This window comes from Stenella coeruleoalba (genome assembly GCF_951394435.1).
Source record: "Stenella coeruleoalba genome assembly, chromosome: 10".
NCBI lineage: Eukaryota > Metazoa > Chordata > Mammalia > Artiodactyla > Delphinidae > Stenella > Stenella coeruleoalba.
The window spans coordinates 48,278,447-48,294,922 of record NC_137156.1 but is presented as its reverse complement, the minus strand read 5'-3'; the positions used below and the strand labels follow the sequence as shown (position 1 = coordinate 48,294,922).

Genomic DNA, 16,476 nt, shown 5'->3' with positions numbered 1-16,476 from the left:
TTACTCTCCAGTGTTCATTTTTCTATTTTTCTTCCTGTAATTGATATCTAGTTTCAAACCATTGTGGTTAGAAAAAATGCTTGATATAATTTCTATCCTCTTCAATTCATTGAGACTTGTTTTGTGGCTGAGCATGTGATCTATCCTGGAGAATGTCCCATGTGTAGTTGAAAATAACATATATTCTACTGTTTTTGGATGAAATGTCCTTTATATATCTATTAAGTCCAACTGATCTAATGTGTGATTAAGACCACTGTTTCCTTATTGATTTTCTCTCTGGATGATCTGTCCATTGATGTAAGTGGGGTGTTAAAGTCCCCACTGTACAGTAATACAGTCCCTTACTGTTACTGTATTATTGTTAACTTCTCCTTTTATGTCTGTTAGTATTTGCTTTATATATTTATGTGCATCTATAATAGGTGCATGTGTGTTAACGAATTTTTATCCATTTCTTGTATTGATCCCTTTATCATAATGCTCTTCTTTGTCTTTTGTTGTAGACTTCGTTTTAAAGTCTACTCTGTCTGATGTTAGTGTTGCTACACCAGCTTTCTTGTCATTTCAATTTTCATGAAATATTTTTTTCCATCCCTTCACTTTCAGTCTGTTGGTGTCTGTAGCTCTGAAGTGCATTTCTTCATTAAGCAGCATATAGATGGGTCTTGTTTTTTTATCCTGTCAGTCACCATATGTCTTTTGGTTGGGGCACTTAGTCCATTGACTTTTAAAGTGATTATTGATAGGTGTGTACTTATTGCCATTTTGTTCATTGTTTGCTGGTTGTTTTGGTAGTTCTTCTCTGTTCTTCTTTTTGTTTCTTTCCCTATGGTTTGATGATTTTCTTTAGTAGTATATTTATGTTACTTTCTCTCTTGTTTTTGTGTACCTATTGTAGGTTTTTGATTTGTGGTTACCATGGGGTTTATATATATGTTGACTTATAACTATATCTACTTGTTTTAAACTGATAATTATTTAAGTTGAAACATATTCTAAAAGATCTACATTTTTTACTCCCCTCCCCCATGTTATGTCTTTTTGATGTCATCTTCATGTTTATCCCTTAACAGTTTGTTGTAGTTATAGTTGATTATACAACTTTTTTCAAATCTTTCTACTAGCTTATTTAAGTGGTTGATCCACAGCCTATACCATATATTTGCCTTTACTAGTGGAATTTTTTTCTTTCCTCTAAATTCTTACTTCTTGTTGTAGCCTTTTCTTTGCCAGTTAAAGAATACCCTTTAACGCTTCTTGTAGGGTCATTTTAGTACTGATGAACTCTGTTAATTTTTGCTTGTCTGAAAAGCTCTTTATCTCTCCTTCAATCATGAATAATAACCTTGCTGGGTAGAGTATCCTAGGTTTTAGATTTTTCTACTTTCAGCTCTTTAAATATATCTGCCACTCCCTCCTGGCCTGCAAAGTTTCTGCAGAAAAATCAGCTGATAGCATTATGGGAGTTCCCTTGTATGTGACTGTATTTTTCTCTTGCTGCCTTTTGAATTCTCTCTTTCTCTTGAACTTTTGTCATTTTAATTACGATATGCCTTGGTGTGGGTCTCTTTGGGTTCATCTTGTTTGGGACCCTCTGTGCTTCTCATACCTGAATATCTGTTCTTTCTAAAGGTTTGGGAAGTTTTCAGCCAGAATTTTATCAAATACATTTTTGACCCCTGTCTCTCGCTCTTCTCCTTCTGGAATCTCTATAATGAGCGTGTTAGTATGCTTGATGTTTGTCCTAGAGGTCCCTTATTCAGTTGTCACTTTTTAAATTTGCTTTACTTTTTGCTGTTCTGATTGAGTGGTTTCTATCTTCCAGATCACTTATACATTCCTGTGTATTGTCTAGTCTGCGGTTTATTACTTGTATTGTGTTTTTCATTTCAGGTATTGTAGTCTTCAGCTCTGACTGGTTCTGTTTTATATTTTCTAGGTTTTTTGTTAAAATACTCACTGTGTTCATCTATTCTTTACCCACGTTCAGTTAGCATTCTCATTAATAATGCTTTGAACTCTTTACCTGGTAAAAATTATTTATCTCTGTTTCATTAGTTGTGTTTTTTTCAGGTTTTTTTTTTCTTCTTCTTTCATTTGGAACAAATTCCTCTGTCTTCTTATTTTGCTTAACTTTCTCTGTCTCTGTGCAATTACATGAAACAGTTACCTAATCTGGTCTTGAAGTCATGTCCTTGTGTGGGAGCATACCTATGCAGGCTGTGTGTGCCCAGTGGCTTTGGTGGGAGAGCTGGATCTGACGTGAGCCCGAGGTCATGTCTTCCCCCAGAGTGTGCTGGCAGCTCTCACTATGGTTGGAGGTGGGGCGGGAGACAGAGGGGATAGAGCCAGAGCCAGGTGTGAGCCAGGGCTTCTCCTGTACTTAGTGGCCATCACTGCTCTATCAGGGGCAAGGTGGGGCCCGAGTTGCTGGAGCAGAAGCCCTGAGGGTTGGGTCTAAGTTAGACCCACCGCCTCTGTGAAAGCCAGTAAAGGCCACCCTCACTCTGTTTGGATGCTGTGCTGGGTCCAAGCTGGCTCTGTCCCCCTCCAAGTGTGAACCCTCCTCAGCTCTGGCGGCCTTCACTCTAGTGGGGGACTGTGCTGGATCTAGAGGGGCCAGAGCAGGCATGCGGCATGGGCTGGGGTGTGCGCTGGGGTGGTCGCGGGAAACCAGCCAGAGCCACAGGCAGTTTCAGTCTGCTTCCTCTGCCTTGTTCCCATGAGTAATCAAGCGTGTGAATGCTCTTCATGGGCAGAGTCTTTGTTTCTTACAGCCCTCCTGTAAGTCCCACTGGTTTTCAAATCAGCTAAGGGGACTCATCTTTCCAGTGTCGGCCCCCAGGTCTGGGGTTCCCAATATGTGGTTCGAACCCCTCACTCCCTAGGGAGGATCTCTGAACCCGTGATATTATCCTCCTCTTCTGTGTCTCCTCCCAGGGGCACAGGTCGACCCCATCACTTCTCCTCCAGTTGAGGCACAGAGAAGTTAAATGGCTTTCTCGAGATCATACAGCCAACTAATGGTAGGTACAGATCTAACCAAATACTCCATCTTTGCAATGTGTGCCTCTAACCACTGAGATATCTTTTAAATGACTTGGGAAGTTAAATTAAAAAAATAGCTGGATAAGCATTGATTTGAAGAAAACATGGCCTTAAAATATTTTTCTCCTCTTCCTTCTTCTCTGTTTTTAAGCCTATAACCCCAGAAACTCTTTTCTTCTCATCTGTCTATTTCAGCATCACTTACTCTTTGTCCATCTCCACACGGCTAAAACAGTCTTCCTGGCCCACTGCTCACTGATAGTCATGAGTGGGTGCCACACATCAAGTTCACTGTTTCTTAGTAAAGGAAGCACAGTGACTCAGCATACAGATTTGGTTGTATCAATAGTTTCCATTCTTTCTCACTGTACATCCTAAGATGTAACCAGAATGTCAAGTATTTCTACTTTTTGCTTTTTCTCAAATTTGTCCTTCTCCCAAGTTTCTTTTCTATAAAATCTTACCTATTTCCAGGGCTAAGATCTAATGATAGCACCTCCATAAAAAAGCTTTCCTTTATCTTCCATTCCAGAAGTGATCCCTTTCTTCCCAAAGTACCTTCTTTCAACATTATAGCATTATTTTTTTCTGTGCTTTGGAAAGACTTGTCTACATTTCTAATTTCCTGAGAGATTATACGTTTCCAGCTTTGACTTTTGCTTCCGGTTCACCGTATCCTCTATTCGGTGAGCTCTTGATCAGTTTTCACCAAATTGAATTGTAACTTAAAAATTAGATGACCTCATGGATACGTATAACCACCTGGCTAGTGTAAAAGAGACACCAGTGGTGGGTTTGGGCTCTGCTTGTCCAGTTTTGAAGTCCATGATCACTGGATCTGTTGTGCCTTCTCTCAACACCACTCCCTTGCTAACACCTGACAGACTTAAAGTAAATTTAAGAGTTTTGCCACCTTTAACCAATTTTAGAATTTGCATTCTGTTGTCTGACAAGTTCACGTGGCATATCTTTTTGTAAAATATTTCATACGTTCAAAAATGCATTTTTGTAATGCTTGAATTATTCAGAAAGTGCATAGTTCTAAGAAAAAAATGAAAATAACTGCTCATTTATATAAATGTCTTGAGGGTGACAAAATTCATTCTTAATTCTGTTTATAAAACTTTCATGCATTTATGATTTTGAAATAATAAATGTTATTCTAAACACCCTATTCTCCTTTCTGTAAAATAATGCGGAGACATTTATAGGAGAAGAAAGATATTGGAGAGGATAAATCAAGAATTTGTTTATATCTTGATTGCTCCAGAAAGAGAGTAAGGTGGCTTATGAAGATATGTAAAGTACTCAGATTATCATAAAAGAAAAGCAAGGTTTGGGAACAAAGTAGACTCAGAGTCCAGAGGAAATGACCATCAAAATATGCAAGTTGGCCACACATTAGGCTCTAAGATCTTTAGCAGTCAGTTTGAAAAGGGAAGCCTGGGGATTAAGGCCCACTCACCTGAATTTCTGTTCTAACAAGACCTGACCTGTCACTTGCAAATGAACCAAGATGGCTAATTAAGCAGTTGCAGAGGGAAGTGTACTTTGTGGGTTTGGGCAGAGAATTATAAGAACTGGATGTCCTTCATCTGAATTTCTAATGAGCCAAGCCCTTCCTCATTGCTGCGTCTGTTCCCCTGTTCTACTTTCGCTCTCTTCCCGTTTGCTCTGTGAGCCTCTGCGTACCTTGCTTCACCATCTTAGAGACTGCTGTTCTGAGGACAGTTCTGTTGTCACAGAAGTGGGGACAGAGACACACTGAGGCAGAGGAGCCCTTTCATCGTAAGCAGGGTAAGAATAATCATAATCCAGTAAAACCAAATACTTCAAGAAAAAGAATTGCCCCAGGGTTGTTGAAGCAAAGTAAAGTCATAAAGTTGGTTGGAGGTTTCACCAGAGATTTTCACAAGTCTTGAAATAATTTGCCTTGAGCTGGAATTAAATTTTTTTCCTACATTTAAAACCATAGGGAGCTGAGAAATTGGTTTGCAATTAGGAAAAAAAAACAGATGAAAGAAAGATAGAAAAATAATTCATTACAGGCCCATTACTTGCCTTGAAATAAAAGAGGTCTTGATAGATGCTGTGGAAAGAAAAAGTCTAAGGCACTGTTGTGCTCTGAGACACCAGGACTAGGAACGGCAGTTATGGTTTCCACGGCCAGTGGACACTTGAATCCTGTAGGAGAGGCATGGGCAGTGGCTGGGCAGATTCTGAGGAGGATGAGGAGGCCACTTTTAGCTCAAGTCACAGGAAAGGACATGGTTCTTGGAAAATGGTCTGGCTGTCCTCTGGTGGAATTGATGGGAAAGGCATTCTGGGTGAAGCGAGTAAAATAATCAGATATCTGAAGGAAAGAAAATAACACACACTGAAGCAAAATGGTGACTAGACATTTCTGTTGAAAGTAGTGATAAATAAAGCTGTAAGAAACTGTGCAATGTCTGAAGGCCTATCTACAAATTTTGTATCTATCACATAAGCAACAGAGAAGGTTGAAATTTCCAGACAGAAGTGACATGATCAAAGTTTTAGGAAGGTCCTTCTCTTGAATCTCTAGTCTCTTTCCTTTCCACTTATGCTACTCAAGCTGCTCAGGGACCTGCCACTTTCTAGAGCATATGTAGTTTTTCTCTGCCTTCCAGCCTGTGCAAAAATCTGCCTGGAATACTCTGGAATATTCCAGGCATCCTGGTTCAGGACCCACCCTATCTCTCTTTTACTTTCTACCACAACAAACCCTTGTTCACTCATTTTGCTGTGTGTTCTAGTGCTAGATGACCCCCGACCCCCCATTGGGCTGTAAACTTTTTGAGAAGGAAGAGGCTGTGGCTGTCCTGCTCACTATATACCCAGTGTCTCACACATCTGGCAAGAGATGTGTCTGCAACACACACACTGAGCGAATGAACTTGTCTGGAGATGAATCAGTTTAGCAAAGAGACTGGGGATGAAGTGAACTTCCCATTCCACAGTAGGTAAAGTAGGTATCCCATTCCCATTGGATCTGTGAGAGGTGCTAAGAACAGAAAGACAGACAGATGTGATGCTGCCCTCAGGGTGGCCAAATTCAGGGGGAAAGGCTGATGTGTTGTGCAGACATAGTATGGGATTGTGATAAGTGCTGTAAGAGAGATTGGCACAGTAATGCCACTGGGGAGGCAGTGACTGGCTCCACCAGGGAGGCTGGGGCAGGTGATCTCCAGGAGCTGTGTGTGCTGAGCCCTGAAAAGTGGTCAGCAGCTGTGTCCGCAGCATGCTCCTGGGCAGGAATGGATGCATGCTTACACTGCATGCTTTCTGGGATGGTGACCAGTTTAATGCACCTACAACTTGAGGAGTTGTTTTTATTCACCCCAATTTTTTGTTTATTTATTTTATGTGGACTTATAGTCAAATCTAACATTGTAAAAGGAGATGACGCTGGGCTGAAAGACAGGGAAAGAACACAGGGGGACAGATTTTCATCTCAGCCTGAAGGAAAACTTGGGCAAGAGTAGGACTCTGAAAAGCAAGTGGGCTGACTCAAGATAGTGTTTCTCATCATTGGTGATACATCAGAGATGCTGGAGGATTGAGAGTGTTGGAGAGGAAGGGCGATTGCCTGGATTTGAATCCCAGCTGTGCCCCTTGTGAACTATGGGCCCTAAGTAACTTAGCCCTCTGTGCCTTAGTCCTCTCATCATAAAATGGTATTTACTTCATACGGTCGTTATGAGGATTAAATAGATTTAAACCTGCAAAACACTTAGAACAGTGCCTGGCATGTGGTAACTACCACACAAGTGTTATCTGTGTTGATGGTGATGATGATAATCATGATGGTGATCATCATCATTATGATGATTATTATGGTGGTGATGATGGTGATGATGATTGGAGGCTGAATCCTATGCCTTTCGAGGAAGTTTTCAAATCTGAGAGTCTATAAGTCTGTCATTTGTAGGAAGGGACACACTTTTAAATTATCTATATGAATTTGTGTTATGCTACATTTATGATGCTGAAAATTCAGATTTTGAGTTGCCCAAAATAACCCATCGGAGGTAGTGTATCTTAACAGAACTAATGGCTTAACATGACAGAAGTCTGTAAGGGGCTGCTCACCTGGCCTTTCCACTCTGGATACCCCGACTGTGGCTATTTCAGATGGTGAGATTTCACTGGACCTACTTATGTGGTAGATAAAGGATTCACAAAGAGCCAAAGGGACTGGGGAGCCAAGAGAAAAGGCTGTAAGCTTTGAACTGGGTTTCAAACTCACGTTACTTTTATCTGAAGAAGGCTGGTTGCTTATAGATTCTCCTGTTAAGTTCCTGGTCTTTGCAACTATAGATGTCAAGTCTTTCTCATCCACTGCGTGTGCATGAGTGGATTCCCAACACCAGCTGCCCGTGCTGCTGCCGAAGGGAATGGCTGCAAGCTGCTGCCGCTTTCTGCCCTCTCCCTGGAGTGCACTGGGCTTGTTCTCTCTGTGCTGGCTACCTTCTCTTTGGCAGTCACTATTCTGGCAGTTGTGGTGACGGCAAGGGGGTTTGAGAGCCCTTGGGCCTGGAAAACCTATTTCTTGTTTTCTGCGTCATTCCACGTCCTGAGTAACACAGGACAGTCTGCTCATTGCTGTGACTTCATGCCTAGCATCATTTGGGTTATCACATCTAATCATCTAATTTGGAAGGTCAAATCTCATTTATTTAGCAAATTCATCTGTGCAATGAGAATAATTTGGGGGATTAAAAGAGTATAAAGCACTGAGAACTATGCCTGGCACATAGCAAGTGCTTTATAAATTCTAAGTCATTTAGTTTTCATAATAACTTTGAACTACATAGAATTATTATGATTTTCATTGTAATGATGTGGAAACTGATGTACAGAGAGATTAAGTAACTTTCAAGATCATGCAGTTGTCTAAGAGTAGATTTCAACCCAGGGCATCTGGCCTAGAGTTCGTTCTCTTAACCACTGAGCATTGTGCCTCAAGTGCCTGTGGCCTGTTGTCTTGTGGTGGCCCACTGAACTGAGATAGAAATGTAGTTTTACAGGATATAAGATTTATTATTAATATTTTGAGAATTCAACTATGGGTGGCATATGATGAAGAAAGGTTTGCTTCCTATTAAAGAACGCCCTTATTAGAATGTATCTATCAGCTGACTGCCTTGTGGGAAGTCCAGCATATTCTCTTTAGATGAGGAAACCATGTCTTTAAGCAGACTTCTATCAAATGCTTTGATGAAATAGGACAATAAGCATAGCATATTGTAGCATTATTTGATAATTATAATATATAGGACAGAATGATTTACTGAAAATAAAAGTTTATTTTGTTATACTATGCTTTCCGTACCTCATCTGTAAAATCTTAGCTAATTATAGAACATTCCTCATTTGTGCTTTGGAAAGAATAGGGTATTTGTTTGCACTTTGTTCAGCTTTGCTGTGGTACAAGAAACAATTCTCAGGGTTATCCCAATTATAGGTAAATGTTGGTAAGTGACACTACTTGAATACTGATAACATCACAGTTTACTATATAAATAATTACCAGTTAATATTGTAAATGGGGGCATGCTCAAATTGTTTTAGTTAATGTAAATTTTTCCTTTTCTTATGGTTAATTCTAAAATATATTTTCATGACTTTTATAAACATGATTGAGGAATCAGGATATTCAGACTGATTAAAAGTGATAGTATCTCTTTACCTTTACAACTCTTCCAGTTGGCAAGCAGTGTACGTGACGGGTAAGGATGAAGAATGAGTGAAGATGACTCACTCTCAGTTTGGGGCTCCACTCTAGGCCAGAGAGTTTCTAGCTGTATCTGTCAGCTCTCTGTTCTGATTGCACGTTTGAATTGCCCAAGAAGCTGCAAAAGCGCCTAATGCCCAGGCCTCCCCCAGGTCTGGATCCCCAGGACTGTGTAAGGTACTAGGGATACAACATTGAACAGCGATAGGAAAGCTCCTGCTTGTGTCGAGCTGACAGTATAACCAAGGAGACTGAAAATACATAAATAACTGTAAGATATCAGGTGGTGTTACAAGCTATGAAGAAAAAGCAGCATAAGATAGAGTAAATGTTTAAGTCAAGGATGTCTAAATCTTGGAAAACTCCTACATTTGACATAGCTAACTTGTTAATTGTTGGCTCGGGGAAACACTCATTCCCTTCACTGTTGCCTCTGCTTTTGTGACTGTCTTTATCCTGTGCTGAATTGTCATCCTCAAGTCCTCTGTGCCTTTATTTCTGTAGCTTCCAGCCATTAACTTCGATAGTGCCAGAAGCAGCATGACGAAGTCTGAGCCTGCCATCAGGGTGGGTGGACATGGAGCTCGAGGTCAGTGGCACGAGTCCACAGAAGCCATTGAACTTGAAAATTTTAGGTAAGAAATCCAGTATGTCCCTTACCTTCAGCAGCCTGGGCCGCTAATTAGCCCAAAGATTTATTTAAGTTTGTCACAGGAGCTAAAATTTAAAACCCATTTTAAAATTTACCATGGAGATTCTTAGTTTAATAATTTTAGTTAGTGCTTAACCTGTTCCCATAAGTACTGTGTGAATAGCAGGCTGAATGGCTGCAGGTGAAAGTGACATGGGAGTTTCAGGATACCTTCTTGACATACATTTAGTGTTTGCTCCATGAAGAAATGGCTCAGGCTGTTGACCTGATGAGGCTGATAACAAGCTTTGTCTTTAGCTTTTGGCTGGTGCATATCTTGCCAGCTGTGAGGAGGCATAAAGAAGCACCTGCTGTGAGCAGATGTGATGGCTGAAGGCTGTGGTTGTCAAGGCCATGAGGCTTTCAGTTGAAGCATCACCCTCCCCTTTCACGTTGAAAGTGTCAGCCCCTGTTTTGCTCTCCTGTTGCCATGGAGACCTCTTAGAAGCTGCACATTGTTGTGGGCCACCCTCCTTCCAGGAGCTGGTTCTCCCTATTTTACAGTTTGTTAAGGTCATTTGGCACTAAGTGTCATGTAAATAATGAATGACATGAAATATCAATATATATATTCTATGGCCATTATCAAAAAATCTACAAACAATAAATGGTGGAGAGGGTGTGGAGAAAAGGGAACCCTCTTGCACTGTTGGGGGGAATGTAAATTGATACAGCCGCTATGGAGAACAGTATGGAGGTTCCTTAAAAAACTAAAAATAAAACTACCATGCGACCCAGCAATCCCACTACTGGGCATATACCCTGAGAAAACCATAATTCAAAAAGAGTCATGTACCAAAATGTTCATTGCAGCTCTATTTACAATAGCCAGGACATGGAAGCAACCTAAGTGTCCATCAACAGATGAATAGATAAAGAAGATGTGGCACATATATACAATGGAATATTACTCAGCCATAAAAAGAAATGAAATTGAATTATTTGTTGTGAGGCGGATGGACCTAGAGTCTGTCATACAGAGTGAAGTAAGTCAGAAAGAGAAAAACAAATACCGTATATGCTAACACATATATATGGAATCTAAAAAAAAAAAATGGTCATGAAACCTAGGGGCAAGATGGGAATAAAGACACAGACCTACTAGAGAATGGACTTGAGGATATGGGGAAGGGGAAGGGGAAGCTGGGACAAAGTGAGAGAGTGTCATGGACATATATACACTACCAAACGTAAAATAGATAGCTAGTGGGAAGCAGCCGCAGAGCACAGGGAGATCAGCTCGGTGCTTTGTGACCACCTAGAGGGGTGGGATAGGGAGCATGGGAGGGAAGGAGACGCAAGAGGGAAGAGATATGGGGACATATGTATATGTATAACTGATTCGCTTTGTTATAAAGCAGAAACTAACACACCATTGGAAAGCAATTATAATCCAATAAAGATGTTAAAAAATTTAAATATATATATATAAATAAATATTCTAGAATGATAATTTATTTATTTGGCCTAGGTTTTGTTTCTCTGTTATTTTATGACAATGACTTTAATAGTCCACAAACATCACATGATGTTACATGAGTTAATATTTTTAAAATACATGTTTAGTGAGGAACACAAAATTCTTTAAAAATTGTTACATATTCAGTCTGCCCATGTCCATGTACTAAGAATTGACAGCCCTGGCTAACTTAGGGACACACAGTCAGTCCCATGACACCTGAAAGACTGTGAAGGCAGAACAGAACAAATGGCAATAATAAGGATACAAAACCTGCCTCTGAGGTGGTGCATCCATGTAATTCCAGCGTATTTCTCCTAGATCTTAAAATTGGTCTATTTTCTTTTTCTTTTTAATTTATCTATATTTGTTACAACTTTTAAAGCAGAATGTGACTTGAGCACTACGTCTCCATTCACAAAACTTGCTCCGAGTCACTTTTCAAACAGGTTTACAACATGCCTAGATAGGCTTAAATTGGTCTATTTTAATGGGCACAAAAATATTGTATTGTATATGCCATAGTGATATGACCCTTTTGTGCATTACCTCTTATCCTTTCCCAGTTTTAAAGTGGAATGCTTTGGGATATTTTTAACCTCTCTGATGGCTGTAATATCAGGAAAGAAAAAACTGAAGCTAGAATATCTCACAACTTTGTTTTACACACACCCACACCCACAATCCACAACCACAGTTGAAGTGGTGTTGACCACAAGGAAATATGCATGGCATCCAGTGGTGTTAACAACTAGAGCGGCCACAAGCCATTGTGGGTAGTAAAGTAAAGGGAGGGATTCTTGTCTGCCTGTTTCATGGCTGTCTAGATCATGTGCCCAATCATTCTTTCTCTCCATATGCCCTTTTCTTCCCTCACACAAGTTTTAGCTCTTAAATGTTTATAGGGAATAATTTAGTTAATGTGGTAAAATGAAATATATATGCTATAATCTTTATTATTAACTTTATAATTGAATTTCTACTTCCTGTTTTAACAACTGATACTTGCTTTGGTGATATATTGAATCCCAAAAATCCCTCAGTATCTTCATGCATACAGGTGATCTTTCTCTGCATTGGTAATTTTGAGGCAGCCTAAATAATTTTTACTATAAAATGCTTTTCTGTTTGTTTCATCTCAGTATAAACTACAAGAATGAGAGAAATTTCAGCACACATCCCCAGCATAAACTATTTCAGGAGATTTTTACAGCCTTGGTGAAAAATAGACTCATATGCAGGTAAGATTGTCCCAGGAAAGAAAAAGACATTTGCCCAAGAATGGCATATTTTATATATCTTATTTCTAGCATATGGTTTGAAGCAGTTTACAAGACTGAACATAGCATGCTCAAAAGGCAAAACAGAGCAAAGACCATTTCGAACGAGGTGAATGAATAGGCATTGCAGATGACCTCATTTAGATCACTCTGGTTAGGCCTGAATTTAGCTGAATTTTATGATAGACAGGCAAAATGAGATTTTCTCTCTGTTCTGGGTTGCTTGCAGTGAGAGCTATGCTGCTGCCAGACTTTGGGAGCAAACTTTGTTGGGAGAAGGAGGTTCCCAGCATCCTTCATGGGCGGACATGGCCTTATACTCTTCCCGGGAGGCCCAGACTCTTTCTGCACAGGCACTGGCTGAAAAGTCCATGAAGAACCTTGAATCTTCTCCATCACTTTGGGACTTGATTGAGATATCTGAATTCTGTTCCAGTGAGATGCGAAAAATTATGCTTATTCTGGAAAATAGGAAATATCTTAATAATTTAATGCCTGGCCGAAATAAAACTCTGACTTGGTCCAGTGCTGTAGGTGACTGTAAGTAGAAAAGCATCCCTAAATACAATCTAAGTGGTGGTCTAATAATTTGATCTTTTGGGTGGGTTATTTAGTATTGCATATTTATGTACTGGACAGTGACTGCCAACTACATTGGCTTAGTTTAAAACAATCCAAGGTTGGGACTGCATCTGCCATGCCTTTTTACTTGGTTTAAGCAGAAGATTATTAGACTTGCTCAGATGATACAAGAAGCCTAGAATCTTTACCAAGGTTATGTAATTTGGTCACAGCTCAGCTCTTGACAATATACTCAAAGACTGTTAAAAGATTAATGACCTTTGCAAAGGACCTGAAGTTGTCCTAGACTGTTTCTTCTTGAGCTTGATGAGAGTAGAGCAATGGTTAGTAGCAGAGTAATTATGCCTGAAATGGTATTGGAAAATGAAGTTCTTTAATTTGTTTTGAAGACAGCTATCATAGACTCCTCAGTGGATGTCCAGTAGGCCATTTGTCAGGTTGGTACTTTGGGTGAAGGCAGAAGATTTCCTATATTAAGGATGTAGAGACCTTACTGTGTCTCTGCACTGAAGGCACTGGGTGCAGGAATTGTTAGGGAAAACAGCTGGGTAAGGGTTGGCATCCAGCCGTTGAAAGAGATCTTAACAATTCTGAAGTCAAGAGATCTCTTGTCAGGACCTTTTCAGATTCTTAGTGATTAATGAGGCATCTTAGATTGGATGGAGTTACAGGCTTGCAACATGATCAGTCCCTGGAAATCTTTAAACCAGGAAGCGATGATTATAAATGTCTTTGCTTTCATAGTAGGAGAAGGAATTTAGCAATGTTGAACATTAAGAGCATCATTTTATGTCATCCTTTCACTGCTGAGAGGTTGTTTTGTTCAGTTCTATTCTAAAAGCAGGGTTGGGTAAAAGATGGATTAAGTACAAAGGTCTTCCATTGTTTCTCACCCCAGATAACCTCGTTTGTTTGGTCAGAACTACCTTTTTTTGTTTCTTTACCCTCTAGCTTTAGACTAACAGAAGAATTACATCTCAGGGCCTTTCCTGGTATGGCTTCCTATCCCCTTTCTTTGTGAGCATCAGATTTGATGTTGCCTGGAAGGCTTGGATTCAATTCAATAAACAAATTATTGATCATCACTATGTGCAAGGAAGAGAGGGAGCACGTGGTGGAGAAGGAAGAGAGGGTGAAAATACAAAGATGAGTAGGACATGTGGTCCCTTTCTTCCTAGGGACTCACTCTGATCAGCCAGTTACCCAGCATCTCAATACAAAGAAAATGTAATAAATATAAACTGTATTAATACAAACAAGGGATGGATGAGATTGCAGGGGTGGGGGTGTGGTCTTTGGTCCAATTCTGGTTATAGATAAGGTTGGCATATTCTGGATGTTATGCTGTTCAAGTTTACCCTGAGAATATGGCTGACTGGGAATTTATTCTCATCTACTTATGCCCAATTGACATTCTTCTTCTTGTCCCTCTTCTATTTCACTTTCCCCAACTGCAGTCTCCCCTAGACCACACTTCTGGATACCCCCTTTTCCGGGTTTTTTCCCTAAGGTTGACCTGTGATTGAGCCTTTGTTCTCAGAAATAAAATTACCAAGCAGCATCTGAAATGAGACAAGAATTGTTAACCCAGAGTCAGATAAGGCAAGATCGCACAGTAGATCTCAAAGGGCAAGCACTGAACCTGAGGTTACTCTGGGTTACACATGGCAATGAATCTTGATGAGTGGCAGGGTATGGAAATGAATTTTCATCTTCTAACTTTTCTTTCTGCCCTAAGATCATTTGTCCACAGTAGAGTCTGCCATTAGAAAATACACCCACTTCTTTTTCATCTCATTTGCCTGTGCAGGAAAGCACAAAGGGTTATGAGATTATGTAGGGAAGTAAAAATTGTTACAAAGCTGACACATTTCCCAGTTAACTGTCTACTATACAGTCGGCCTCTACTCCAGTATCTCTTTTGTGTAACTGTTCCTCTGAGGCCCCTGTCGGTCCATTCCCTGCTGATTGCCAGCTGATGTGAAGATTCTGTAATATAATACAAATAAAACATAATCTAATTTGTGAAACAAACTAGGGAATCTGGCTAAAGATGTAGAATTCCATGAAGTTACTGAAAGTGATGGTGCTGAACTGGTGGGATCTGACAGATGAGGCCCTGCCAGAATCAGACGGCTTGACAATTGTAGAAGTTACAAGGAAGGTGACAGGATGGAACTTCAGAAAAGCATGTTTTGAATAGCAAAGAATAGGAGAGGGCATTAGGAAAAATTGGTGGATCTTTCTAATATATTTGCAGAAATGAACCTCTTTTATGCTGCAAAAGTGAAAAGTAAATTCGAGGAAATTGGATCATGTTATATGACTTTGTCAGAAAACATATGCCAAAAAGTGTCAGCAGAACCCATTCTTGCTTTGTTCTAGTCATTAGGGCAGAGTTGCATTATAAGTTAAATTTTGTTAAATGTAAGATAAAATATATCTAAGTTTTATAGGTTTTTTTTGTTTGTTTTTGGATTTTTTTGCGGTACACGGGCCTCTCACTGTTGTGGCCTCTCCTGTTGTGGAGCACAGGCTCCGGACGCGCAGGCTCAGCGGCCATGGCTCACGGGCCTAGCCGCTCCGCGGCATGGGGGATCCTCCTGGACCGGGGCACGAACCCGTGTCCCCCGCATCGGCAGGTGGACTCTCAACCACTGCGCCACCAGGGAAGCCCCCCTTATTGCTTTTAATCATTTTTCTTTGTCTTTAATTTTTGTCAATTTGATTACTCTCTGTCTGTGTCTCAGCATGATTCTCCTTGGGTTTATGCTACCTGGGATTCTCTGCGCTTCCTGGACTTGGGTGGCTATTTCCCATGTTAGGGAAGTTTTCGACTATAATCTCTTCAAATATTTTCTCAGGTCCTTCCTCTCTCTCTTCTCCGTCTGGGACCCCTATAATGCAAATGTTGTTGCATTTAATGTTGTCCCAGAGGACTCTTAGGCTGTCTTCATTTCTTTTCATTCTTTTTTCTTTATTCTGTTCCACAGCAGTGAATTCCACCATTCTGTCTTCCAGGTCACTTATTCGTTCTTCTGCCTCAGTTATTCTGCTATTGATTCCTTCTACTGTATTTTTCATTTCAGTCATTGTATTGTTCATCTCTGTTTGTTTGTTCTTTAATTCTTCTAGGTGTTTGTTCTTTAATTCTTCTAGGTGTTTGTTAAACATTTCTTGCATCTTCTTGATCTTTGCCTCCATTCTTTTTCCGAGGTCCTGGATCATCTTCAGTTTCATTATTCTGAATTCTTTTTCTGGAAGGTTATCTATCTCCACTTCATTTCATTGTTTTTCTGGAGTTTTATCTTGTTCCTTCATCTGCTACATAGTCCTCTGCCTTTTCATTTTGTCTGTCTTTCTGTGAATGTGGTTTTCATTCCACAGGCTGCAGGATTATAGTTTTTCTTGCTTCTGCTCTCTGCCCTCTGGTGGATGAGGCTATCTAAGAGGCTTGTGGAAGCTTCCTGATGGGAGGGACTGGTGGTGGGTACAGCTGGGTGTTGCTCTGGCGGGCAGAGCTCAGTAAAACTTTAATCCACTTGTCTGCTGTTGTATGGGGCTGAGTTCCCTCCCTATTGGTTGTTTGGCCTGAAGCAACCCATCACTGGAGGCTACAGGGTCTTTGGTGGGGCTAATGGTGGACTCTGGGAGG

The 16,476-nt window shown here is 40.3% G+C and overlaps 1 protein-coding gene across 14 annotated transcripts in view; it reads left to right on the top strand.

Annotated features, from left to right (window-relative positions):
* NEK10 (NIMA related kinase 10) overlaps positions 1 to 16,476 on the top strand; it is a 315,567-nt gene that overhangs the window by 19,330 nt on the left and 279,761 nt on the right. For 11 of the 14 annotated variants that reach the window (XM_079933110.1, XM_079933115.1, XM_079933109.1 and 8 more), the window contains 2 exons: positions 9,314 to 9,444; positions 12,102 to 12,200. The exons of 1 other annotated variant lie outside the window; for it this stretch is intronic. In XM_079933110.1, coding sequence (XP_079789236.1) covers positions 9,314 to 9,444; positions 12,102 to 12,200 — 230 coding nt within the window. Of the gene's footprint in view, positions 1 to 2,943; positions 3,030 to 9,313; positions 9,445 to 12,101; positions 12,201 to 16,476 lie in introns of those variants that run through there. 2 more of the 14 variants (XM_079933114.1, XM_079933100.1) reach the window with 2 other exon arrangements.